The sequence below is a fragment of the Aspergillus affinis genome (assembly GCF_023601865.1).
Source record: "Aspergillus affinis strain CMG 70 chromosome Unknown NODE_86_length_164826_cov_86_211346, whole genome shotgun sequence".
Taxonomy (NCBI): domain Eukaryota; kingdom Fungi; phylum Ascomycota; class Eurotiomycetes; order Eurotiales; family Aspergillaceae; genus Aspergillus; species Aspergillus affinis.
The window spans coordinates 22,462-49,281 of NW_026515867.1; the positions used below are offsets into that span (position 1 = coordinate 22,462).

Consider the following 26,820-nt stretch of genomic DNA (forward strand, 5'->3'; position numbering starts at 1 on the left):
CACGAACTGTCCTTTGCTGTTGGAGTCTCCACGAGGGGGAAGCTTGCAGTCCCTTCCTCTCATGCAGCGCACTCACCCTCTGACGTACCCAACCCGACCACCAGGCTGACATATTCCACTTCCGACTGTTGATTCCTAGTGTCTAGCGTCCCTCTTCCAAACCCACACTTTCTCCGAAAGCCACCTTTCGCGCATGATTCTGTCCGTCGGAACCCACGTTATTTGGTGCTTCCCTGCGTGCAACTGCTACATTCTGGATTAATTGATTGCAACCCCCCCCCCTCCCGTCGGTCCCCGCCCTCGGTCGCTGTCTTACAATCCCACGTTCGTGACAGGGCCCGGCTTGCCAGATGTCCAGCCCGCCGTTCACGGTCAGAGCGGTCTTCGAGTACTCGTCGAACCACGATGACGACCTAAATTTCGCAATCGGCCAGGTTATTACGGTCACCGAAGAAGAGGATGCCGATTGGTACTATGGTGAATATACGGACGGCTCGGGGTCAAAGGCGGAAGGCATCTTCCCCAAGAATTTCGTAGAGAAATATGAACCCCCGGCTCCTCCGCGACCTACACGTCCGAGCAGGCCCAAGAAGGAACCTGAACCTGCTCCCGCTCCTGCTCCTGCTCCTCCGCCCGAGCCCAAGGCTCAGCCTGAGCCTGGGCCTGAGCCGGTACCGCAACCTGTCGCTGTCGAGCCCCCTGCCCCCGAACCTCAATATTTCTCGGAGCCCGAGACAGAGCCTGCTCCTCCGGCCGCGTCGGTATATGCACCTGAACCGCCGCGGTCGCCGCCTGCTCGCGTGGAAACCCCGGCCAGTGAAGTTCCATCTCCACCTCGTCCGGTGCAAGCTGCGGTTCCGCAGCCGCCTCCGCAACCGCCTGTCACTGAAGCTAGCGAGCCGCCCGCTCCGAAGACATCAACCAAACCCCCACCTCCAGAGAAGCCGACCGGCTCGTCTTTCAGGGATCGCATTGCCGCATTCAACAAGCCCGCGGCTCCGCCAATCGCGCCAGTCAAGCCTGGAGGATGGAGCTCCCACAGTTCGACTTCGTTCATTAAGAAACCATTCGTTGCTCCGCCGCCCAGCAAGAATGCTTACGTTCCCCCGCCCAAAGAAGCTCCCCAAAAGATTTACCGGAGGGAAGAGGATCCCGATATCCAGGAGCCTGTGGTACGGGAGCCCCCCGTGTCTGAAAGCCGACCTGCGCCCGCCGAGACTACCGAAGAAGGCGCAGAGGACCAGCCCAAACCAACAAGCTTGAAGGAACGAATTGCCCTCTTGCAAAAGCAGCAAATGGAGCAGGCTGCTCGTCATGCCGATGCGGCTCAGAAGAAGGAAAAACCCAAGCGCCCTCCGCCGCAGACCCGCACAGAGTCCCAAGAAGAAACTGTGCCTGCTGAGGACCTCGGCACCGAAAGGGTAGCGCCTCCCGAGGCCGTCCGGGATCACAGCGTCGAAACTGTGAAACCCGGTGCGCTCCCTGTGCCGCAGCCAACAAGTCCTCCTACCCCGGTACCGGAACTGGCAAGCGATACCAACGATGCTGACGACTCTGCGGCTGCTGATATTGAGGATGCAGAGGAAACATCTACGAGTAAGGAGGATTACGATGATCGTGCGCGCGGTGAAACCCAGCGTGTCGCCCAGTCTTCTAGCGAGACAAAGGCGCCGGAACCTGTCAAACACCAGCAGGAGGAGGAGCAACCACAACAGCAGCAGTCGGATGAAGACGAGGAAGAAGAGGAGGAAATGGACCCGGAGGTGAAGCGCAAGATGGAGCTCCGCGAGCGCATGGCAAAAATGAGCGGTGGAATGGGGATGATGGGCTTCTTTGGCCCTCCGGGTGGTATGCCTGCCCCTGGCGCAGCTCGTAAACCAAAACCGCCAGTGGAACCCGAAAGGAGGACCGAGGAACCTGAAATTACCAGCCCATCTGCAGCACCACCGGTCCCTATTATGGCTCTGCCAGGGATGGGCAAACCGGCAGCCGCCCCATCTGTCCAGAAGGACGAAGACGCTCCAGCTACTCCTCTGACCGAGCAGCATCCGGCACATGAGGTGCCTGACGTTGAAGAAGTTGTTCCGGAAGCATCTCCCCGACGCACCTCGTCTGACAGACCCGCTCAAGGTATGGGTTGCCTGTTTATTTTAGATTATGTGAAACCCTGCAACCTTGAAGCTAACGATGTATCATCATATCCAGAACGCCCAGTACCTCCCCTTCCTCCGATGGAAACACGACCTGTCCCGCCGCCTCCTATCCCTCAGGATGCACCTGCATCCCCTCCGCCTGTGCCCGGTGGTGAGTTAGCGGTCGACTCCCATGCCCCGTGCCAGTTTAGCTGATCCCTTGGTTATAGCCCGCCCCGTTCCTCACCCTGCTAAGAGCACCACATCTGCTGATCCTGGCGAGGACTCAGACGATGAGCTTTCTGTCCATGCACAGAACTTGTCCTTGAACGCAGTGGCGTCAGACCAGTTTGTGCCTCCGCCTGTGTCGGCACCCCCAATTCCTGATCATATCGATTCCCGCCGCCCATCGACATACGAGGTGTCGTCTCCAAGATCTCCCACCCTCCCTGCGGATAAGAGGCTTAGCCGTCCCCCGCCTCCGCCAGTGCCAACAAGTCCGCCCATGTCGCCGCAGAACAGACCTGCTCCTCCGCCACTTCCAGGCGATATCCGACGTCGATCAACCGCAGATAGCCACATCAGTACTCTTTCGCAGCCCCGCCAAGCAGGAGATGACGCCGAGGGCGAAGTGACGGAATATGATGGGGATTATGACACGGATATTGCATCTGGTGCAAAATTCAAGGATGCGCTGAAAGCCCATGGGCGTGATTCGAGCGTCGACGAAGGCACTATAACTGACGATCACCCCCTGCAATCTCCCCGGAGCCCTCAGGAAACTCGTCTCCCACCACCGCCTCCTCCGTCCGCCCCTCGTGCAGTCCCGCCGCCGCCGCCTGTTCAGCCACCCAAGAGTGCCGGTAGTGCCGGTAGAGCCTCGCTAGAATCACCCAGAGGCCCTCCACCTCCCCCGCCTCATATGGACTCATTCAACGGGGACGATGATGAATATGATCCTTATCGCTATATCGCTCCCCAATCTGGACTGCTGCCACCTCCAAGGGCCCCTCCTGTACCCATGGGCCGACCAGAAGTTCCACCTAGCATTCAACCGGAGCAAGTCGCAGATGATTCGGATGAATTGTACGATGCGTCTCCTGTTCATGCTCCTCCGGAAGTGCCGCCGCCTGCTGCACCGACTGAGAAACGTACTTCTATGGCGCCCCCGCCTTCCAGTTTCTTCCCTCCTGCCCAACCACCTACCCCACGAAGCAACCGTGCGTCCTTGGATATCCCTAGGGGAGCGCTTCCTCTCCGGAGATCTATGGATGTTGCCCGTCCTTCTATAGACCAGGGTTTCATTGCCATGGATGTTGATCTGGCTGAAGGCACGCTGTGGTGGAGCCAACCATCGACGCCTCCACCCGCTCTGCAAAATCGCAAGGACCTTTTCTTCGAGGTTGAAGAGTCAACCTCTTCGAAGCGGGGAGGCAAAGCCACAATCACGAAAGATGTCTATGTCTTGTTCTTGGATTACTCACAGACCGTGATCACAGTGACCTACGATGCTCGCAACCCCAGCGATGCGTCCTTGGAACAACGTCATGAAGGTCCTCCCCTTCAGCCCCGTCAAGATCAACTGGAAAATGCTCATGTTCAGATTGGAACTCGCATTTTCAACGCCATCAACGGGATTCAAAACACCACGGTTGCGGACGGCACCCCATTCGGTCTGGTCCAGCATTTGCTTAACCCTATCAAGGACGCTTTGCGCCCTGTTGGAACCCGAGCTTACGGTGCTTTGGTCTATTCGAATCTGGCGAATGCCTCGGTGCAGCAAAATGATGAAATCCGAGCGGGTGATATTGTCAGCTTCCGTAATGCACGCTTCCAGGGCCACCGTGGTACGATGCACCAGAAGTACAGCTCTGAGGTAGGCAAGCCGGACCATGTCGGCGTTGTTGTCGACTGGGACGGAACCAAGAAGAAGATCCGAGCGTGGGAGCAGGGCAGAGAAAGCAAGAAGGTTAAAATGGAGAGCTTCAAACTCAATGACCTTCGCAGCGGTGAATGTAAGGTTTGGCGAGTAATGCCTCGCAGCTGGGTTGGTTGGGAAAGTTAAGGACGAAACCATTAATGCATAATGAGCTTGCGACGGTCTTCCTGCACAGATGCGGTTGACCCGCTGACGAAGAGTCCTTTGTGGACCAACTATGGTCTATAATTTTCTTTTTATTTTCGCTCACCTCTGTCTCTCTCTCCTCCTTCCTCTCCCCCTTCTCTTTTCCTTGACAATTGTCCTGGTATCCTATGTTTATGACAACGCAGACGGCTGAACCGAAGATGAGTAAATGATTTGACTCTGGTATATTTTAATTTCGCATGGTACATGATCTGCAATCGGGCTTACGAGATTCGCTGCGTGTGCACGCCTTGTCTTCTCTGTGTTTTGTTATCTGTTTTTCAAATAATTACTTTTCTCGTTGTATGTATCTACTGATGCCTCCTTTTTTTCTAACTTGTTCTGTTTATTCCCTGTAACGGTGACTGTCTCTCGTTCCCATTTCTGTCCTACCTGGCGGTCTTCAGATATACAATGAATCATATTTCCACGAAAGTCCTTCCAAGTCGTATGGCAGTGTAGACGGCAGATATACTTGCTGGGTGGTTGGTGCCTCAGGCATATATATGGCAACAACGTCGGCCCGGTGGCACTTTCCATTTCGGGACTTATTCACTGTACCCATCGGGCAGGTGCAACCAACGTCTACCTCTCGTTCTTCCCCAACCCACTCTCCTATTCTCACATTCTCCCGATCGCAGCTTGCCTGCAATAAACCCAAGTCAAGATGGGTGGCGATCTCAACTTGAAGAAGTAAGCTCCCCCGTGTCCCTCACTCGACACCTCTTCGTTGAAATCTCACATACTAACCCGCATCCCGCAACCCATAGGTCATGGCACCCCTCGCTCCTGCGCAACCAAGAGCGCGTATGGAAAGAGGAGAAGAGCGCCTTAGAAGAGCGCAAACGGATCGACCAGCTACGCCGCGAACGAGATGAGGAGCGCCAAATCCAAGAACTGCAGCGTCTGCAGGAAGATTCGGGGAAGGCGCGCCAGCAGAACCGCGTCGACTGGATGTACCAGGCGCCGTCGAGCTCGACGGGTCACTATTCTGAGGAGATGGAGGGGTATCTGCTAGGCAAGCGTCGGATCGACGGGATCTTGTTGAAGAATGACGATAGCAAGAAGTTGGAGAAGGGTGCTGAGGTGGGCTCCGGGCAGGTCTCGGCTGCGCCGCCGGTTCAGAATGCCCGTGATACGATGTCGAAGGTTATGGCGGACCCGTTGTTGGAGATTAAGAAGAGGGAACAGGCGGCTTATGAGAATTTGGTGAAGGAGTCGGCGAGGAGGGGTGGTGGTGGTGCGGTTGCGGAGGGGTCTGCTTCCCGTGGCGGTGGAGTGAGGGATAGGGATGGTGATCGGGAGCGCACTCATAAGCGGAGAAGGTATAGCGATGAGGAGGACTCACATCGGCGTCATCGTCATAGGTCGCATCGACACCGCTCGAGATCTCCGGAGCGGTCGCATCGGAGACACAGGGATGATCGCGATGACCGTGATCGCAGAGACCATGATCGCAGGAGTGATAGAGATCGCAGGGATGAGCGCGATGGTCGGGACCGCCGGGACCGTGATGATCGAGACCGCAGGGAGGACAGAGATAGGAGGGATCATCGCTCGGACAGACATAGAGACCGCGAGGAGAAGTCTGACCGTGCTCCGCGCCGTGGTTCCTTCCATGATCGATCTCCCTCACCTCAACCTGATTACCGTCACCCAGATCGCCGCCACGCAGAGGAAAGGGACTCCCGACCTCGCAGAGATTACCGAGGGGAGGACCGAAGGGACAACAGGCCTTATCGTGACAATGGCAGGAACAATCGTGGCCCCAGAGACTCGCACCCTCGAGACCGAGATTCCAGGCCTGGACCCGACGCAGTGGAGCAAGAAGAGATTCGCAAAAAGAAACTCGCCGAGATGATGGGCAATGCGAGCGATATGGAACAGATTCGTCGCCAGCGCATTGCCGACGTCACGGCCGAGGAGGAGAAGCAGCAGGAGCGAGATGACAAGCAGCGATCGGAACGCGGCCGTTTCGTCTCCTCGATGCATCGACAACTGCAGGAGGATAATCTAGATGAGCGGATTCGCCGCAACCGTGCTGGATTGTCTCGGATGGATGAGGATTGAGCCTTCTCATTTTGAGCTATCTTTGTCCCAGTTCTGGGAATCTGCTCCTTTATTTCTTTCTGTTTTGTTTCCCTCTTTGCCTGATTTTTCCGTCATAATCTTTAGCGTTCAAAGGACAACATCCACTTTCTTAGGCACATACTGCACTGCATCGAATGGAAAATGTGCGTTTTGCTGTATCTACTCATCAAGGATACATACTCGTCGTCTCCGTAATGACCATTCTATTACTATTGCCTTACATAACATAAACCTATGGTAGTGCATTAAATACAATACAGTAAAAACCACATAATGATAGAATGACTCAAAGATATAAGAAAAATGAGGTATCACAAATTCCTGCGATGAAAGGGAGTCAATACCGCTCGAGTGAATCAACCAAAAACACAAGACCCTCCTCCGTCTGCAGAGCTGAGAGAAATTGGACAAAAAAAAAGAGAAAGGAAGTCTATACAATAACAGGGAAATTAAATCACATTAAAATCACAGTAACAACAGCTCTCCCGTAGCTGCTCCGCCGGCCAATTGAGGTTGATACACTGACTGCTGGTTCTGATTCACCACGTACTGCATCTGCGAGGCGCCGCCGCCGCCAGCACCACCGTCGCCTCGACCGCCTAGATCCAGCGCCTCCATCTGCTGTGTGCCTACGTTGTTGAAGTAGTTGTCGGCTGCGTTGACCGCCGCGTTCATGTCGCCCGGTGGGCCCAGGTCGGAGCCGTTGGTCGGCGACGTCGGCGTGCCGGAGGCAGCGGCAGGAGCAGCCGAGACACCAGCACCGGCACCTCCTGGCGGAGCCGGCGCCGGGAGCTGGAAGACGGTGCTGCCGCCGCTGTCCTCGCGCGGCTTCTGCAGCGCGGGGCTGTACTGGAGGCGGCGGGTGCGGGCGGAGCGGAAGACCTGCTGCACGGGCTTCAAGTAGACGGTGGCGAGGGTGCCGACGTTCAGGCAGAGTTCCTCGAGGGTGCGCGAGTCGAGCTTCTCGCTTTCGGCGCTGATGGGCGGCTTCTGGCCCATGACGACCTGGCGCGCGGTAGCCGGGTCGCTGGACAGCAGCCGCCAGTACATGTACCCGCGATCGCGGAGGTCCGGGTCATCGGTCTCCTCGGTGCACCATTTCAGGACCTGCGGTACGAGCTGCTGGCCCTTGGTGGGGCGCTGGATGAAGAACTTCACCGTGGCGGTCAACAGCGCCAGCTGCACCTCGATGGTCTCGTCGTGGAAGGTGGCCAGGTAGTCCTGCAGCAGGCCGTCCGAGTTCTCGATGCGGTCGGCGTACTGTCCGATGATCCAGATGATGGCGGCCTTGGCCTCGGGCTCGTCCAGCTCGTCGATGTTCTGGATCACCTGGCCGATGATGCTCTCGTACTGGTTGGGGTACTTGCGGAAGATGTTGCGGATGACCACTGTGGCTTCCTGCACGATGTAGGGGATTTTGGCGTTGACCAGGTCAAGCAGAGTGTCGATGCATTGCCGCGCCGCGGACTCGATCTTGATGGCGAGTTTCCCGATGGCGCGGACGGCCTTGCGCACGAAATGCACGTCGATTTCGGTGGCGTATCTAGAAGTTTCTCATTTAGTATCGAAGTGCTTAGGAGGAAGAGGAAAGGACAGCATTTCTACATACTCTCGCAATTCTGCTAGAACGACGGAGATGTTCTCCTTCGTGGTCAACATGAATATAAGTTCCAGCTTGGTCACCTTTACGTAAATAGGATCGTTGTAGTTGCAGAAAAACACCCGAATATCGTTCCGTAGGACCTCTGGTCTCTTCTGAAGGATGAGGATGGCATTCCGGAGCGCCAGATACTGGACCTCCGGAGGTTTCGACAAGAGAGTGACGAGCGGGGGCGACAGCTTTTTCGATAGCGAGGTAACGTGTCTTTCGTCGGCGATGTAGTTCATAAGGTAAAGGATGACACGGACTGAGGTGAGGACGACGGCGGAGTTAGAGTGAGAAAGACGGGGAGCGATTCGTTCTGCGAGCAAAAGTGCCTCTGCCGAATCTTGTGGAACGTATGACATTAGAGCCTCGAGAATGTAGGACTGACCCCATCTATGCAGAGTTAGCACGCCTGACTAAGATATTAAAAAGGGGCGTTGGGGGAGTAAACATACTCAGAGCAATCCGGTAAGATCGACACCAATTTCGAGGCACTCGTGTAATCGATGGTTAGAGAAATGGTTTCACTCCGGCCCCAGATATCCACCAGGGAAGCAAGGACGCTGGAAACAACCGTCGGATTCTCATCCTTCAGCATCTGATTCAGCCGATCGATCAAATCGGAGGCCTCGATCATCTTCTTGTCATGTTCGTAGAGCTTGGCGACGCAAAATGCCGCGGTTTTGCGAACGTAAGGATCCATATCTCCCATTAACCGCTTGACAGGCTGGATGGTCGCCTCGACATACTCGCGGACGTGAACGTATGAGATGGTCCGCAGCGCGAGAGCTCGTACCAGAGGGTTCGAGTCCTCCATGTCCTATTTCGACCTGCGCGTTAGCCCGTTTCACATGACAGAGGTGTAACCGATTGTCATACATTGACCAAAATGGGCAGCGCCTTCAGTGCAATTTCCGGTTTCATCCTTGAATAATTCACCAAGAATAGGAAACACCTGTCATCCTCCGAGAATATAACATCAGCGACCATTCCTTCATGGCGGATATAGCGGACGGCGGTTCTTCTGCGACGTACATCTTCTTGATTTCCAAGCTCGGTAAGTTCATACATCCGATCACATCTGGAAATAGGCCGACCATATCGTTGTTACTCATGGTCATGTTCGCGACGATTTTCTTCAGGGCGATCTTCTTGGCGGAGAAGTTCTTGTCCTTCTTACCGCCGCTGTTGAGTTCCTGTCGCAACTCGGCGACTTTGCCCTGTCGAGATCGCGAGAATTGTAAGCCATGAGTCGCATAGGGGGCGATGCTGATGAACATGGAGAAATAAGAGCGGTTGTGGATGAAAGGTAGGAGGGATGTGGAGAGTTCGATGGAAACACTAGGTATGATCGAAGACGAAAGCGAACGACAAAAGACACAAAATGAAGTACGGTATCACAAGACGCAAGGAGAGAAGAGAGGTATGGGATCCTTTCGGTGGAAGCACTAGATCCATGACCAAGAATGGGACGATCGGTATGAGGGGAAGGATGGGGGGGACGAGAGGAGGGGAAGGAAAGGGACCCAGCCAAGGTTGATAAGACCGGCGCGACCAGACAAGGACAAGACAAGAACGTACCCTGGCGAACAGCTTCGCATCTCCCCCGCTGGAACTCATGGTGGGTGGGGGTGGTGGTGGTGGTGCTCGGACGACGGACGACAAAGGATCGGCTTTGGTGCTGGTTTCTTCTCCGAGTCTAATTTCTTTAATGTCTTCCCCAATGCAAGCTGGACCTGTGGCGCAAGGACGAATGAGAACAGAGTCGCGGCGAGGAGCTTCGAAGGAGCGATTCTCTTAGCTGGCACGCTCCATGCAGGCCCTGGTTCCGCCGGGGCTGTTAGCGACCATTGGGGAATGTAAGGGACCAGGCGGACGTACCTGGACTCAAGTGTAGACGCCGGACTTAATCTCCAGAGCCGAAGCACGACGTTGAGTCGAATGAGAGGCGAGAATCGAAAAAGGAGAAAGTCTTGGGTGAGAATCAGGAGTGGATCGGGGTTACCGCCGCCTCCGCGCGCTTGTGGAGAAATTATTCCCTATCGTCATTATTCATTCTCCCTCCCTCGTCCTCTCGCCTTCCCACCCCCACGCTCTAGCTTATTTTCCGCTACGACTCATCTGCTTGGTCCTATCTCTGATTTCAACTTCATCTCCATCATGGCCTCCCAACCCTTGCCCCCCGTTCCTCCACCGCAATGGGTCGTGGACCTGAATTCTCCCAAGCCACGTTCCCCCAAGTCCGCATCCAGCATCCCCGACCCTCCAGGCTTCTCTAGTCGCAAGGAAGGAGGCAAGAACGTACGTGTGACTAGCTGATTCTCGTCGACATTCACATGACGGTTTCATTTCCTATGGCCTCCCGCTAACTTCCCCTCCCCTCCCAGCGATCGCAGCAACAATCGACATCCGCTTCCTCCGCATCTAAACCCGTCGAAACCGATACTCTCAAGCTGAAAAAGGCCTGGGAGATCGCTCTCGCGCCCTCCAAGCAGATCCCCATGAACGCGATCATGATGTACATGTCCGGCAACAGCCTCCAGATCTTCAGTATCATGATGGTGTTCATGCTCTTCAAGGGCCCCATCCAAGGCCTGATCAACACCAACGGCGTCTTTGCCAAGTTTGAGACGGACGGCACAAAGGGGAAGTTGCTCGGGGTGAAGGCGATTTATGTGCTCATGCAGTTGGTTTTGCTGGCGCTCGGCGTGTGGAAGGTTAATGCGATGGGACTGCTACCGTATGTTTACTCCCGGATCTTCTATTGCATTGCCGTTGCAGGTGTAGATCAGTTCACTAATATGGATGTTTTGACAGGACTACGAGGTCGGATTGGTTGGCATGGGAATCGGAACGACAACCGGTGGAGCGAGCGTATTTTGCGCTAGGTTGATGGGTTACGTTACATGAAAGGCAAGGAGCAAGACACACCGGTTAATATATCAACAAGAAAACAAGTATATGGAATGGAACGCCGGTTGGGCAATTATGTTGGTTCTCGGAAGTAGTTCATTGGATTTACGAGCGTGTGTACTTCTACATTCACGGGAATTTATGATACGAAAGTTCATATCTGATCAGCTTCATCGTGATATCGCACTCATTGCTGCGTCTATTTCATTTATATATTCATGGTCGCTCTTGCATTGTTATGTATACAGTCAAAGCGTCGTTTATCTAGACAACCGTTACATTCGAACCCCCTAGGGAAAAGAGAATCCCATCAAAGCATGCCAAGCGGCTTATTTCCGCGCATTCACAGTCTTCCGGCAGGCATCATAGAAGACCTGGCAGAACTGCCACACATCCACATAAGTGTTATATAGAGGTGCTGGCGCAACCCTGATCACATCCGGTTTCCTCTCGTCAATGACGACCGCATGTTCTTCTAGGACCTCCAGGACGGAGTCCAAAAGACCGGGCTGCAGCCGCAGACTAAGCTGCGCACCACGCTCTTCCGGGTTCGACGGAGTGATGATAATGAAAGGCTTCTCCTCGGGTGGTGCATCAAGAGGGTAGGTCAGAAGCAGATGCTCTAGGTACCCCGTGAGGTCCAAGGATTTTTGGCGGATCTCGGCCATTGATGTGCGGTTGAAAAGCTCAAGTGATGCAGCTACTGCGTTGATATCCAGCACGGATGGATTGGATACCTGATATCCTGCTGCGCCTTCCTGGGGCAAGAAGTCTGCTTAGGTTAGGTTCACACTCGTTGGCTTCAAGCAATGGGGAAGCGTCTCTTACTATTGTTCATGAGAAACCGAGTCTTCTTGTCTCCTCCCCACCAGCCAGACAATCGGGGTCGAAATGGTTCGCCGTCCCCATCAGCGCGGTCCATATCTACTTGGCCATGTCTTTCGTGGACAAAGATGCCCGCCACGCCACCGGGTCCGCTGTTGAGGTATTTGTAGTTGCACCACGCCGCAAAGTCTACATTCCAGTCGTGCAAGCGCAAGTCGACATTGCCTGCTGCGTGCGCGCAGTCCCAGCCCACAACGATGCCCTTGGACTGAGCATGCGCGGTGATCTTCTCGACATCGAAGTACTGGCCGGTGTAGAATTGAACCGCTGAAAGAAGGAGGACAGCAGTACTCGAGGCATTCTCATCAATCACTTGGAGTATTTGCTCCGTCGTCAGAATCGGCCGATCAATGTCTTTGGGCTCGATGAGAACCAAGGCATCCTTGGGGTCCAAGTTATGATGCTTGATTTGGGATTCAACGGCATACTGTACTCTACACATTAGCCCATTTATTTATCTTGAACGGTTATATGTCGAACTTGGGAAACCTACATGATCACTCGGGAAAGCCTTGCCCTCGATAATGATCTTGTATCGGTCCCGGGTCGGCTGGTAGAAGCTTGCCATGAGAAGGTGCAGGTTAGCCGTCAGGGTACCCATGAGTGCCACTTCGCTCTGAAGGGCCCCCACGACCGGAGCCATGAGCTTTGCGCCGGCATCGTCGACGTCGACAAACGGAGGCAGGAGCTGGTCATCATGCGGTGTAAAATGCCCGGTGACACCTTTTAAGGCCCAGGTTCGCAGATAATGCTCAATGTACTTGCGCGTGTTGCGAGGCTGCACTCCAAGAGAATTTCCACACAGGTAAATGCATCTGGAATCGGCAGCGTCGTCAAGGGCTGTATGTGGTGAAGGTTAGCGGGGTACCATATAACACCAGTACATGGCTTTACGAGTTTGAGATGAACGTACGCTCGTCAACGGCCAGGGTCTTTCTGTTCAGGTCTGTTTTTGAAGGAATGATGAACTCGTTTCGGAAATGATGGAGCGGGTCTCGGGCGTCGAGAGAATCGGCATATTCCCTGGTGAAAGCCCTGATATCGTCCTTGTAGGGAAGTGGGGGTCGGTTTTTGAGGTCTCGGACCTGAAAACTCATCCTGAGTCTGATCTGTGGGGGATAGACGTGCAAGTGTGTTATGAACCCTGGTAACCGCGGGAGGTATAGCGCGAGATGTTTACGGAGGGGAGTGTGATGGTGACGGGATGAAGACCGGATGTGATAGCCGCAGTGGCGGAAGTTTCTACGTTACTCAGTTATCAAGATTGCACTCTAGTTTGCTGCGAGAGAAGGCGGTTGTTGGCGGAAGGAACCGTTGGACAAATCTGTGATGGACTTGGTGATTTAATTTCCGTAATTGTATAATATCAAGGAATCCCCCCAGTGTAACTACGCTGCAGAAAAGGACAAGACATGGTTTGTTCTACGGCGGGGTTGTTCTGCATAAATATCCGCTGTAGGTTGCCCGGCTGCCGCACGTCATATCTAGATGCATATGCAGGAAAGACAACCTGTCTTCTGAGTAATTTTCTATCTGACTAGCAGCTCACTACTTCAAATGCCCCAGTACTCCCCAGTGCCTCATATAGATGGGAAACAAGGTTATGGCGTGGTAGTGGCGTTTCTGCGTAGCCACTAGACTCGAACTGGTGGAGTTCACTCGGTCTGAGTTGTTGTCTCTCATGTCTGTACACTTCCAATGCGACTGCCGGTGATCCTGCTGGACCTGAAGGAGGGAAGACAAGAAGTAGAGGAGTAACTGCAGGACAGATGATAGAAGCACGAGAGTGTAGAAGAGAAAAGACAAAACCCCCGCGATGATCGGCATTGATTCTGCCGTCTCTTTCCGAGGCCCATCAACCAATAACGTCATGTGCAGCCCTCTGACTAACCTGATATATAATCAATTCCTTCATTGCCCGGAAGTCCAGAGGTGCTCCGGGGACTTTTTCTTCAGACAACTATTCTTGAATCCAAGGAGTTGTCATAGTCTCGACCATGTCTTTTCCGATATTATCATCCGCCGCCCGCGGGGCAACGCGAACACCGTCTCGCCCGGTAATCTCTGCCCTCTCGCCGTCCAGACCGGCTTGGAGCACGTTCTCCGCACGCTTTTGCGACTCGGCCTCCCCCCGGCCACTTTTCCCTCAGATCGGATCCCAGAAGACTCGAATCTCTCGAAATGTCTCCGCGCAGAACTCTGCTCCTTTCTTCAGTACGCCCCGTCACAGTCGCGCTTTCTCCGCCTCGACCGTCCACCGCGCGACCAAGCCGACCCTCAACCCGAGAACCGGCGAAGATGGCAATACATTGATGGTGGAAATTGCGCCTCGTGCTGCAGAGGTAGGTTCATTGATTGGGTTCATTTTCGGTCTCTTCAAACATACTGCGCAAACATGACTGTGGTGGCTGTAATGCGCTGCGCTAGACGGGGAAGCAATTTGTTGACGTACCCTGTGGCGAGGACTCCGGACAACCATCTCCGAATGGTCGGGAAACTGCAAAAGTTGCCCGCGATAAGAGCCTCGATCTGAAAGGAATCAGTACATACGACCACAGGGTGTGGAAAACAGGGCTTCCCGTCCGCTCAGCCGTACTTAAGCCACACGCCGGCCGGTTAGTAGTTGGGTGGGTGACCACCAGCGAATCCCGGCTGTTGTATGTTTTTCTTCTTTTTTGTTTTTACTTTTTGGTTATCTGAATGCTTTTGGCTACAACGCATACACACATGTTTAAAAAATAGCCAGCTAATCATATCCCCCAACAGCGTCTCCGTGAAATCACCGACCCCTCCTCCTCCCCATCTGCCACCAAAGAAGAGAACCCATACCACCATCTCCGAATCACCGTGACGAGCGGCGGCTGCCATGGCTTCCAATACATGATGTCGCTTGAGGCGGCCTCGAAGATTGACCCCGAGGAAGACACCGTTTTCGAGGCCGAATACACGCCCGAGGAAGGATCCCCTCAAGGGCCCGGCGACGCCAAGGTCGTCATGGACGAGCCCTCCCTGGAGCTGCTGTCCGGAAGTAAGGTCGACTACACGATGGAGTTGATCGGTAGCCAGTTCAAGATCGTGGATAATCCCCGCGCGACGAGTAACTGTGGTTGCGGGACGAGTTTTGATGTTAGTGATTGATCGAACCCGCGGAAGATGGAAGGAATATGATCATTCATTCATTTATGCTTGTTGATTCCTCTTTTGATTATCGTGTACCATATTTATCGATTGCATTCGCGTATAGATAGAATAATGCCTACTGTGTATACCCCCTCTTCTCATGTTATGACTACTTCCTACGGCCTGCGTACAGACTAATGGCATCGGTGTATTTAAAATGATAAATAAGTCATCATCTATTTCATCATGCAAACAACAAATTCTACCGTATCGCCTGTCCTCTTTTTGGGTAAATCCTCTCATGCTCACATGGAGCAACGATCGGACATGCCGGAACAGAAACAGTAAAACAAACCAAGCACAAGCATTGAATACGCCCCAAACAAGCCTCGATATTCGATTCGAATTTTGTATGCTCTCCCAGACCTGTAAACCAGAGCAGGTCCAGGCTCGCACAGCCCTGAGAGTAAAGAGGAAAAAGGTAAAGGAAATAGGGGAAAACATGGACAATGAAAACCATAGATAAGATTAAAACAGGAAGAAAACAAGAAGAAATTCATGATTTTGATGCTGTGAAAGTGGGAGAAAGGGTGAGAGATGGAGAGAGATTTTGCGATCTAACACCATGACTCTCTGTTTTTTGTTCTTGACACCGGTGATTGTGGCTCTTCCCCACTATTGATCTCCAATTTGCAACGTCCAAGTCTCCCCGAGCTTTTGAGTAGATGGTGGGACAAACCAGACTGATCTGTCCGACGGCTTCCCCAGCTTGGGAAGTCTTACTTTCGAAAATGGTCCGTTTATAGACATGACGCGTATCTCATTCTTGGGCCACTCGCGCACGATCTCCGAGAAGAAAGGGTAATTGGGAGGGGATCGATTTAGTACACACGGGCGAGGTTGCGCAGGTACCAGTCAACCAGGCGACGTCCGGCCTTGGTCTCGCTAACGTGGATCAGGTCGTTCTCGAGCGCGTAGTCCAGGTCGTTGGCACTCACGGGCTCACCCTCCAGGAGACCACCCTCGACCCAGCGAACCTGACGGCTACGCTGCTTGTTGACTAACAGCCAAGAGCGAAGCTTCTCGGGCTCGACCTCCAGGAAGCCGGCCAGCTTCTTCAGATCCATGGTCGTGTAGAGCTTCAAGTACGAACGGATCGTGGGGTTGAAGATAGTGTTCTTGACCTCATCCATGAAGATGGCGGTGTGGTGGTCGACGGGGTCGACGTTGACCGACGGGTTGTCGAAGTCGGGAGGAGTGGGGTTGATGAACTTGGGGCAAGCGGAGCGGAAGAGCTCCTCGAACAGAGGAAGGGCGTCGGGGCCACCGTGCTGGAGACGGATGAGCTGCTCGCCGTACTTCTCACGCAGAGCGGAGTGGATGGTGTCGTCGAGACGGGTGGGGTGGAGAGCAACGCAGATGGCAATGAGGGCGTACATCTGGTCGTTCTTCTTGGCGATGGCATCGTAGCTGTTGCCACCCTTCTGGAAGTTCTTGGTCCGGGAAACGTAGACCAGGATGTGGCTGAACATGCGGATGGCGTCGCCGTACCGACGCATCATCATGTACGAGAATCCCACGTAGTAGTAGGTGGTGAAGTGGGCAGCCATGACACGGGCGAACATGGCCTTCTTGTTCATCTCGATGTCATCGAGGGTCTTGAGAGCCAGGCTGAAGTCTCCCAGCAAGCAGTGAACTCGCAGCAGACCGATGATCGAGAAGTATCCCAGCATCTTGTACAGGGGCCGCGAGCCATATTCTCCAGCGTAAGCCAGCGGGTCCTCACCACGCTTCATAGCAGCCAATTGCTCGTTGATCTGCGATCGTTGGATGAGAGAGTAGAGGACGTTGAGCACGGAGTAGCAGCCCCAGGTGTTCGGGTTCTCGCGCAGAAGCTGGGCCTCCTCCTCGTTGGAGCCGCTACGGGCGACGCGGTTACGGTAGCGGCAGAAGGACTCGAACTGGTAGATGAACTCGTCGATCACATCCCAGGCCCAGTAGTACTATTTGAAGATGAAGAATCAGCCGATTAGCATAATCCGATTCAAACCAGCCCACCGCACACATCGACAGCGGGCAGACCGAGCGCGCACACACATGCCGAGATCCACGCCAACTACCGTACTGCACAGGAAAACTAGGGGGCATCACAAATCAGGAACATACAGAAGGAACCTCCAATTCCACGGGGCCATCCGAGTTGAGGATGTAGTGGAACAGACTGCAGTAGTTGTCGTAGCTTGCGAACTTGGTCTCCAGCGTAGCCTGGTATTCCAGCGGGGTGGCAGCAGCAGCGAGCTGAGCCTGGAGATCCTGGGTCTGAGAGCCACCTCCCAGCGACGTCGTGCGGTCCAGTTCACTCATACCATCGTCGAAGTTGACCTGCTCACGGTAGTCGTTGACGAGCGCTTCCTCCTCCACATCGGACTCGTCGTTCAGGTTGGGGTGCGCGTTGGCGCGCTCTTCGTAAGACATATTGGCAAGAGAAAATTAAGGGACTGCCGTGAATCAAGAACTATATCCAGGAGGCGGTCGACTGGGAAGGTCGGGGTGGGACAGAGCGCGTCGTTCGGCGTGGCTCTTCGGCGTCGGGGGTGTGGGATTTCAATTGTTTCCGCATCGAATTTTGAGGGTTTTCGCTTGGACGGTTTGTGCTTATCTTATCTGTGCATAAAAGGGGTGGGATGAGTCATCTATGCACGGATGGGTGAGGTAAGCCGATTTGACGGAAGCTTAAGTGACCCCAAGGGCAGCCTCAGTATACACTATACACTGGACCAGTACGTGAATTGGGGTTTATTTATTTAACTTGAAAGATCAGTTCGAAGTGTTCCACGGTCCCGGAAGCCAAGTAGCTGCAGGCTAGTCCACCGAAGCATCCTTGCTGCCGCTCTACAGGCACCGTTGCAGCATCGTAGCCAGCCATAACTACTTACAACTGTAGGTAGTAATTACTATGTCAATTACTGTGAGGCATGGTAACTAATGTACACATGGATCATCCAGTGTCAAGTTCTAGTAGTATCGTAGAAGATAGTCTGTAGTCGAGAACCAACACCCAACGCAAAGTGAATATTGATCATCGGTTTGGCTATTTCGGAGACACTAGACGGTTGCATCGTCTACCTAATTGGTCACCTCGCCTTGTAGTTCGTGGCTAATATTGCCATTTGCCACTTAGGGAGGAAATGGTCTCAGGCGGGATACTGGAAAGCAGGAGACCGGCAACATCGTTGTCCTCTCCCGCCTCAAAGACAGGGATGCTCACGAACGCGATGGAACCGAGCAGCATACCAAGGATCGTCCGGATGCGTGTCATGCCAACAGCACAAGAGTGGCCAGTATCAGTTCAAGGGCCTTTCTAGCAGTGGCAAACGAGCAGATCGGGAATGACGCTGGCAAGAATCAGGATTCTTCGGTACGGCACCTAGGGACATCATTGCTCGGAGATAAACTGCCATTGGCAGTGATCCCCCGGATAAAGTATCCAGGACACGCTAGACATATTACTGGTCACTGGGAGCCAAACTCCCTCCCCCAGCGCCAGGCCTGAAAGAGTCGTTAGTAGCCGCACTGTATCTTTTGGGGGGAAATCGCCTGTCCCTTTCATCTCTCCCCATACATACCTTACGCATCGAAGAGAAAACCCTGGTCCGTTTGCTTTTCTCTTTTTCCGTTTTTCTTTTTCGTCGGGTCAGACTGAATAAATTGACCCTATTCAATTTAAGTTCTAACTGTGTATCGTCTAATCCAAAAAGAGAAAGAGTCATGCCCTGATCAGACCTTCCGTGCTCGAAGGCCATTATCTGCGACTGGGCGCCCGGGATTCTTCGTCCACCCTTCAACCTACTACACCCTGTTCGTTCTTCCGCTGTGCTCGAGAGTCGGTATTCTGTTTATCGGGCGCGTTATGTCTCTTCCTCCTTCCCTAAACAAATCAGCAAAGTCGACTGAAGGCAAGGGGTTAAGGGGCATGTTACCAGCAAGTTAGAGCCATTGAGAAGTCTCTAGCTCTTTGTGATCGAGCACGGCAACAGCCTCGGGAGGCAATGCAATTTTCATCTGCCTGGCCCTTTTTTCGATCATGTGGATCATGGCTTGAGCCTGCGAGAACCTCTTGCTGAAAGCGACCAAAAACCGACACAACTCGATGAAGGATTCCTTGAGCTCTTCATCCTCTAGAGCGGCGAGCAAGGCCAGGGCGCCTCTGTTTGTGGGCCCAAGCATCAGTCGAGGCACGTGTCGAAGCCCGTAAGACTCGTGATGGATGCGAAGGCAATGTGCGATCTGGTTCGCCGACTGCAGCTGGGCCAATCTGGCCTGCTCGATTTGGGCCGGCTGTAATGTTCTTCCTTCGTGATCAAGGAAAAACCCGGACAGGTAGATGGTGGTATAATGGTAGTTGATGCTGCAGTACACGTCAGGCCTAATGATTAACAAGACAAGACAGGGGTCCGTCCTTACTGCATGTACAAGATTTGCGGGATTTGTTCCTCGTCAACTTGCAGAGCGTCAGGTAGTCCTTCCAACCACGCCCCTAAACGAGTGTATAAGTTGTTCGCCGCTACCCACGTATCCTCCATTCTCAAGTCGAGCGCCTTATCATACAATAAATCCTGGATGTCCACTACAATTTCTGTCAGGTCTGTCGTGTGAGCCATGACTGACGCGAGCAAAGCCGGCTTTGTGTCGTAATCTATCTGGTTCGAGCGAGGATAAGGTACCCATGCAACCTCATCGTCGAGCTTGTTCCGGGTAAACGGCTTGAATCGGGGGCGTGCAAGGTTTGCGACTTTTCCGGATTCCAAGGAGACCTGGCTGCTCGAAAGTCAGTCGGCGGATGAGTGAAACGCGTTGGACCAGACCATGTGCATACGAGTTCAGGGCAAACAATCCCCAAGCAGTTACAACCGCGGCACACTGCACATCGATGCGTGTCTTCTTCCACTCCTGATGGCTCGACCGGGGGGCTTGGAACATTCCAAAGTCTTGCGCAAGCTGCACGGCTTGCCTCAGCATTAGCCAGCTTGCTTTTCTTTTCGTCTGGAAGCTCAACCTTCGGGTCATCAGTACGAGCATATAAGCAACAGACTACACGCTCGAGTATACATACACGCAGCTCATTAGAGCGACTGCCTGGATATTTGTCAACGACGTATGCCCATCTTCCGCTATCCACAGTCGCTCTGCTTCCGCATAAAAGTGTTTGCCTTTCGTGGTTAGATCTCCGGGAGAGGAGAAGACTTCGGGGAAATCTGAATATGCCTTCGATCAAATTAGATATGCCGCGCGGGTAGGTCAATGTTGTGGGGGCACCTTACACTTGCCATTGCGAGGACACTATTTACGAGAAGCGGGCTGCAGAACTCTGAGTTCGTGTCACCCTTGCTCATGTGCTCGATGAACATTCTTTGGTCAATGATTTGGGACAGTGGGTGATCCCACGTGAAGTACAACGAGATCAAATGCGAAACGAGCTGTTCGTCTTCGGTGACTCTCGACCAAGGTTTGGCAGGCACTCGGAGCACGGGAACATCGCAAAGCTTCTCTAACGTTATCCTTGAGTGAACATCTACAAGCAGGCGTTCATGTTGAGCAACGGCGTCCTCTATGGTAGCTCCTCCCTTGAAATTATCCGATGGTGCATCGGTCATATCCATAGTCGGCGCATCTACGGCGGAGGCAACGTCCTTCAGAGAAGGAGCCTGCCGGATAGTATCCAATATGTACTGGATCTTGTTGTCCTCCGGAGATTTGAGTGACTCCAGCAAAGAGTTCAACAATCCTCGATAATATTCCAGCTCTCCGAGAGTGCGTTTAGCGGCGACTTTGCGTCTTAGGTCGAGTGTCTCATCAAAGACACATTCGGCTTCGGTATTCTGGCATGCTTTGCAAGGTGGCGGGCGTCCTGTACACTGTGATCCGAAGAAGCAACAATTAGCACCTGCGTGTAACAAGGGGATTAAGAGAACCGTTCTCCAATGAGGGGGTGCCTTCGTGGCGCTCTCTTTTTCTCCTATCTCCCACCTGGTTGCGGCAAATTCCGGTGCCTGCTTGTTTTCTCTTTCAAGACGAAAATAAAGAGATTGTTTACCTTTCTCTTCGCTTGCTTGCAGGGTTGACATGCGGTGGAGTTTTTTCTCGACTTTGTTATGGTTGCCCCTGAGTGCATAACGGGACCTCGAGGACCCGGGGCGAGTGTCGGAAGGTGCTTGCTTTGATCTTCCAGATTCATCTCGAGGGGTCGTGTCTATTTCTGACGGTGAAGGCGAGAAATACGCGCTTGTTCGGACAGGGTCTAAGCGTTGTTTATATTCTGGGCTCGCCAAAGATTTCGAAAGGACCACCAACGTGGCGATACGATCGTGGAGAAAATATCTCGAAAACCGGCGCCTGCAGCAAATCGCACTTGCTGGCAGCGCCACCCTATCGCACTCTTGTTTATGCACCCTCTCGATCCTTGTCTCGCGACTCGCGGATTTTTTTAACGTCTATCAGAGCGTCGACCGGCTTCGTGGAAGGGGCGAACAGCCATGAACTATGTCAGCCACACGTAACGGGATGTTGATTGTTGGGGTCTGCCCGGGGGAAGTCGGGTTGGCAGTGGAATTTGACGATGGATGTTGCAACAACGAGGGAGCTCAATCGCCAGGGAACAATTATTATACCGGAGAGGGGAGAAGGAAGAAGAAGAAGAATGGATGAGAATCCAACCAATGCGCAAAAAAAACCCCCCAACCAGAAAAGGGAAAAGGCGAAAAGAAACAAGAAACAAGAGAGGGAGAGAAAGGGGGGAAAAGGAACCATCCAATAAGAAACAGATTACATCTTCAAGAAAGAAAAAGAACGGTCGGTGGATACGGATGCAGCCATCGACAGGCTGCCTGGAGCCGCCATTTGCATCCATGACAGCACTCTGAATGGTGAAGCTAAGGAGAGCAGACAAGCATCAGGACCGGTTCTCTGGAGGTTGTCCCGGTTGATTAGCGGGTGGGGTTATGGCAAGACACATCCAGCCATGATTGACTTGAACGGCTCGGGTCCTGATTCACGGATCAATCTTCCTCCCAAGGTACATTGGGCGTCGGTCTTAAGTCCATCTGCACACCTGCCTATTTAGCACAAGGTATGGCGGGCTTGAATCCTTCGCTTGGTCTGCCCGACAGCCCAAGGCCTACATCGTTGGTACTCGTTCTTACACACACGCCCTCTCGGGGCCCCTGCACCGCCGTTACCATATAGTACAGCCTACATACGTTTTCTTGCGACGCCGCGAAACGTGTTGATGCCAGGAATCCACCAGCAACGTTCCAACCGATTAGGCTGAGAGCGGATCAGCACGCCGCATCCTCTTCCGGTACGAGGTTTTAGGACAGGTTTTGGCAACCTTAGTAGTAGGTTATCACGCGGCAAAGGTTTCGCGTCCAAATTGGATGGCAAATCTCGGCATAAAAATCCAGCAAACAACAATGCCAGGGGGCTAGCTTATCTGACCCACCAGGCGCGAGGGCGGGAAGGGGGACAGACGACAGGAAAAGGGCGACAAAGCTGGCTGTCCCAGCCGGCCTGAAAGCCATGGGAACTGTCACTGGCGGAAAAGAGCACCGACCGGCGATCCGCTTGGGATAGGTTAGCTCGAGGCACCGGGGGTTGCTGCCTCTATGTTGGTTCGACCACATTGTTCCCGGGCCTAGCTCCCACCAAGGCCCACCATCGTATCCTGAATTACATCAAATCCGTAGTGACTAGTGGCGTTCACATTAATCTGACTCTACCCTCTGGACGCGGATCTAATTTGAAACGGTACCCTTTGTTCCCTGTGGGAAAGGTTTCTGCGGATACCAGGTAAAAGTGTCAAGCGAATCTGCAAGGACGGAAGACCCTAGTCAGCGCGCCCAACAAGAATAGGCAATTGCCGCCATAAGTATCGCACTGTCTTCCCCTCTCTCTCCCTGCGTCGCGTCCATGCTATGACTATTGCCATGAACCAAAAAGGTCGCACGATGACCGGATGGTCGCATCATGAGAAACGAGGAAATGGCTGCTGGGTGGCGACGTCGATGATGTATCCGAGGTCGTCACGGCCAATCAGAGAGCACGATTACGGTTCATTATCGGGGATTCTTAGCGCGAACAATTTCTCGGTGCGATGATGTTCTCAGCGCGGTACACCGTCCTGGGATTGTCGATCATCTCGAGGTTATCCTTGGAACTGGAACTGGGGGGGGCCCATCACGTTGTGGCCATCACATGATCCCCCCATCACGACATCCACGTCCAACGAATTCCAACTGGCTTCAAGTATCCGCCAGCTGGTGAATGGTTGCTTCTCAGGCACGGGCGGATTCAGATCTCTGTCCAACCCATCCCGTCATGCTTACCCATGCGGCTGTCAGGCGGAGTCTTTTCCCCATCCTCTAAGATGAAGTCATCGTGTACTTCGTGCACGCCGTGGATTTTCTAGAGTCTAGATTGTAGCTGTCCGAGTCACCTGCCAAGCCTCGTTTCTTGCTTTCCTTGGACTTCTCGTTAGCCACTTTCCGGTAAGGCGTATTGGACAGCAGAGACGCCACTGGCACCTGGAGACTGGTCATCGGGATGGTGAATACTCAAGATACTGAAGATACAATGAGCCATACGGAGTACATTTTCACTCTTGGGAATTGTAGAGGATGTCGATCATCCAATTAGGGTTAATCAACTACCTAGATCAAGCGGGTTGGGGCGACGAGAACGGGGATCCAAACAAGAATTCCCAATCCTAATAACCAAAAAGAAAAAGAAAAGAAAAACAAACAAAGAAAGTAAAACAGAAAATTTCTCATGAGCCCTCCACCTGCTCATTCTAACGCACAAGGAACCCAAGGAGCCAGATGGATAGTCGACCAATATATAGTAGTTAGGGCTTCACATCAAACCATCCTAAACCTTAAACCCTACACCCTCCACCCTCCCCAGGTCAGCCATGTCAACTAGGTCAACCCCGCCCGGATATTACTTCCTAGCCCATCCTGTGTCACCCTGTGGTCGATTGCTGGGCCCTCAGACGGAAACTCTGGAAGGTGTAGATCCTGCATCTACCCGACACTAACGCTGGATATATTTTGGCGTTAGCCGTTAGTAACTCGAGTATACTTCTGACACTCTGCCATTTCTATGGAACCGTTAGATCTGGGTGTCACGAGCGATGACCTTGGACTGGGAAGAAACTCTACCCAAATTTGTATGGCACTATGCTTGTATTGTATATAGGGCGGGTTGGATGTGAGGGATATGGGATTCTACATCCCTACAGGACCACGGGTTAGTTTTTTTGGGTTCATGTGGCACGCAGCAGACCTTCCACTGCACAGTCCTTACGGTGTAGATAGCGACACTAGGGGCGCGCATGACGTTTATACGGCAAGGAGCGTTGAACGTGAACTCTAAACCCGAAGCTGGCAATGACATGATGAGATGAAGAGAATGTCATCGAACTGTCATCGTTCCGCGTGAGATTCAACCACACCTTGTAAGACTAAGGCGTGTATACTCCTGTGTATACACCGTGACTTGACATGACAAGCGGCCTCCGATCTCGGGGTCCGGGAAGGCCGCGGGTAGCCGGGGACCCTGGTCGGTTAGAGTCGGGACCTCCACCGATAGGAGGGGCCGAGTGGGCGGTGAAGGCGATTGATATCGACATCTGCACGTCGCGGCAGAAAAGAAACGGCCAAGCGGTTTTGTCACTCGAAGGGCGTCGAAGGGCGTCGTTGTGTCCTGGGAGCCTATCACAATCCCCAATTGGACTGGAAAGACTCCATGACAGCCTAGGAAGTGTTTCTTCGCGGGTCACGGCAGATAATGGTCTGGTCTGGCTCGGATATCGATGGCGAAACGTCCCAGACAATCAACTCGGCCCCGAGAAAACTTTTCTTTTGCCCCCCACCCGCCTTGGAGGCCCCGTAGTAGGCAGTAGGCCGTAGTCATAAAGCGGGCAGTATCCGATTGCGCTGACCATCTTTTGTCGGTTATCTCCTTATTCTTCTCCCTTCTCTGTCGGAGGTTCCTGTCATCAATTGTCATCGCCGGTTTATAAGGAAATTCGCATTTGGTAGTAGTACCTCCGCAGTGACTCACTCCTGCCTCTTTCCCTCGACTATATAGACCATATACCCCCTTCCGTTTCCCCGAAGACCTTGTCTCGTCCTCTATACCAACAGTCATCATGGGTTCCGTCGCATGTTTGGCCGAGCTGGATGCCTCGGTGGTTAATATCACCCGCACGACTAACTTTCGACCTGTCCCCGCGCCTGGCTCGCCAGAGGAACTGAGCCATTCCCACTGCACGGATCATATGGTCACCGTCCGGTGGACCGATGTCAATGGCTGGGAGACTCCTGAGATCAAGCCGTATGAGAACCTGAGCATCCCCCCCACGGCCTCTTGCCTGCACTATGCCACCGAGTGTTTCGAGGGAATGAAGGTCTACCGCGGATACGATGGCAAGCTGCGTCTGTTCCGCCCCGACCTTAATGGCGAGAGATTGGTAAACAGTGGTCAGAGAACGTCTTTGCCCGGCTTTAAGTTCGAGGAGCTGAAGCGTCTGATCGCCAAATTGCTCCAGATTGATGGTCCCCGTACGTTCACCCCCTCTTCGCCGTGATTTGCTGTCTCGTTTGGAGTTTGAACTAACACGGCATTGTGTCTAGGCTGGCTTCCCAAGGATAAACCCGAGAACTTCCTGTACCTTCGTCCCACGTTGATTGGCAGCGGCCCGCACCTGGGCATTCAGACCCCCAAGGAGGCCCTCCTTTTCATCATCGCCGTGCCCTGGCCCGACCCCGCCAAGAAGAAGCTCGAGCCTGGTGTCCAGCCGGGATTGAAGCTCCTTGCGTCGCAACCGGACACCATCCGTGCTTGGCCTGGTGGGTTCGGTTACGCGAAGCTGGGTGCCAACTATGGCCCCTCGCTTTCTGCACACGGCAAGGCTCAGTCCCTGGGCTTTGACCAGGTGCTGTGGTTGTTCGGTGAGGACCGTCAGGTGACCGAGGCCGGCGCCAGCAACTTCTTCATCGTCTGGGATAACAAGGAGACTGGAAGACTGGAGCTCGTCACCGCTCCTCTGGAGAACCAGCTCATTCTTCCCGGTGTCACCCGTCGCAGTGTGCTCCAGCTGGCTCGCGAGCACTTAACCAAGGCTTATGGATCCCTCGCGCCGGTGGAGGTTGTTGAAAAGACGTTCACGATCGGTGACGTGGAGCAGGCGTGGAAGGAGGGACGTATCGTTGAGGCATTCGTCTGCGGCACGGCTGTAAGTGAACTTCCATCCCCGGTCCGTCCTCATGTGTGGATTGGTGGTTCTAACTCGATTCTAGTATTTCGTGACCCCCGTCAAGCTTATCGGCAACGGCGACGTTCAAATGAGCATGGTGGGTGCCAATGCCAACCGCGCAGGATACGCCGCCCAGATCAAGTCCTGGCTGGAGTCTATCATGTACGGCAAGGATGGCCAGGAGAATCACGAATGGGCCTATGTCATTGAGGGAGAGAGTCAGAAATAAAAGGTCTTACCTCAGAGATGACGGATCGAAACGTTGATGAATTACCTGCATTGTATATACTTGGATAGGGAGCCGGTTTTATGTTAGCAGTCAATGACCATAGAGATTTTTTGTTTTTCTTTCCGATCGGATGACTATAACTCTAAGAATTCAGATGCCTCGTTGAAGAAGAGAGATGTCTATGGAGAAGGAAAAGAAAACGAGGAAGCGAGAGACAAGTACCGAAGTCAGTCAGGTGAGGGGATGAAACTCCGTAAGCCCTGGGCTTAATCTAGTTTCATCTAAGCAATCTAGACCTAATCGCCATATAACAGAATATCACATAAATAACAGCTCGTTTGAAGCATAAATGCATTCTAGAAAGAC

The 26,820-nt window shown here is 53.3% G+C and overlaps 9 protein-coding genes across 9 annotated transcripts; 5 read left to right on the forward strand and 4 right to left on the reverse strand.

Moving 5' to 3' along the window:
* Positions 1-350: 350 nt before the first annotated feature.
* On the forward strand, positions 351-4,197 carry KD926_010748 (SH3 domain protein; the record flags this gene model as incomplete). Its single annotated transcript, XM_053103143.1, has 3 exons — positions 351-2,130; positions 2,206-2,304; positions 2,363-4,197. The coding sequence occupies 3 exons, from the start codon at positions 351-353 to the stop codon at positions 4,195-4,197; spliced, it is 3,714 nt and encodes a 1,237-aa protein (XP_052953417.1).
* A 727-nt stretch (positions 4,198-4,924) lies between these two features.
* On the forward strand, positions 4,925-6,327 carry cwc25 (U2-type spliceosomal complex subunit CWC25; the record flags this gene model as incomplete). Its single annotated transcript, XM_053103144.1, has 2 exons — positions 4,925-4,950; positions 5,028-6,327. 2 exons carry the CDS (start codon positions 4,925-4,927, stop codon positions 6,325-6,327), a joined length of 1,326 nt encoding a protein of 441 aa, XP_052953418.1.
* Positions 6,328-6,813: 486 nt separating this feature from the next.
* Positions 6,814-9,273, reverse strand: KD926_010750 (putative AP-2 adaptor complex subunit beta; the record flags this gene model as incomplete). The annotated part of the gene is made up of 5 exons (XM_053103145.1): positions 6,814-7,891; positions 7,958-8,386; positions 8,449-8,813; positions 8,873-8,918; positions 8,981-9,273. 5 exons carry the CDS (start codon positions 9,271-9,273, stop codon positions 6,814-6,816), a joined length of 2,211 nt encoding a protein of 736 aa, XP_052953419.1.
* Positions 9,274-10,153: 880 nt separating this feature from the next.
* Positions 10,154-10,881, forward strand: KD926_010751 (ER membrane protein complex subunit 4; the record flags this gene model as incomplete). The annotated part of the gene is made up of 2 exons (XM_053103146.1): positions 10,154-10,294; positions 10,381-10,881. The coding sequence occupies 2 exons, from the start codon at positions 10,154-10,156 to the stop codon at positions 10,879-10,881; spliced, it is 642 nt and encodes a 213-aa protein (XP_052953420.1).
* Positions 10,882-11,235: 354 nt separating this feature from the next.
* bna5-1 (kynureninase) lies at positions 11,236-12,888 on the reverse strand (the record flags this gene model as incomplete). The annotated part of the gene is made up of 4 exons (XM_053103147.1): positions 11,236-11,678; positions 11,735-12,218; positions 12,285-12,631; positions 12,705-12,888. The coding sequence occupies 4 exons, from the start codon at positions 12,886-12,888 to the stop codon at positions 11,236-11,238; spliced, it is 1,458 nt and encodes a 485-aa protein (XP_052953421.1).
* A 900-nt stretch (positions 12,889-13,788) lies between these two features.
* Positions 13,789-14,929, forward strand: KD926_010753 (HesB/IscA family protein; the record flags this gene model as incomplete). Its single annotated transcript, XM_053103148.1, has 2 exons — positions 13,789-14,133; positions 14,558-14,929. 2 exons carry the CDS (start codon positions 13,789-13,791, stop codon positions 14,927-14,929), a joined length of 717 nt encoding a protein of 238 aa, XP_052953422.1.
* An 863-nt stretch (positions 14,930-15,792) lies between these two features.
* KD926_010754 (putative eukaryotic translation initiation factor 3 subunit EifCl) lies at positions 15,793-17,386 on the reverse strand (the record flags this gene model as incomplete). The annotated part of the gene is made up of 2 exons (XM_053103149.1): positions 15,793-16,914; positions 17,078-17,386. 2 exons carry the CDS (start codon positions 17,384-17,386, stop codon positions 15,793-15,795), a joined length of 1,431 nt encoding a protein of 476 aa, XP_052953423.1.
* A 1,512-nt stretch (positions 17,387-18,898) lies between these two features.
* On the reverse strand, positions 18,899-21,036 carry KD926_010755 (putative C6 transcription factor; the record flags this gene model as incomplete). The annotated part of the gene is made up of 6 exons (XM_053103150.1): positions 18,899-19,319; positions 19,376-19,729; positions 19,788-19,967; positions 20,025-20,176; positions 20,233-20,819; positions 21,006-21,036. The coding sequence occupies 6 exons, from the start codon at positions 21,034-21,036 to the stop codon at positions 18,899-18,901; spliced, it is 1,725 nt and encodes a 574-aa protein (XP_052953424.1).
* Positions 21,037-25,118: 4,082 nt separating this feature from the next.
* On the forward strand, positions 25,119-26,454 carry KD926_010756 (branched-chain amino acid aminotransferase, cytosolic; the record flags this gene model as incomplete). The annotated part of the gene is made up of 3 exons (XM_053103151.1): positions 25,119-25,530; positions 25,603-26,204; positions 26,269-26,454. The coding sequence occupies 3 exons, from the start codon at positions 25,119-25,121 to the stop codon at positions 26,452-26,454; spliced, it is 1,200 nt and encodes a 399-aa protein (XP_052953425.1).
* Positions 26,455-26,820: the final 366 nt, after the last annotated feature.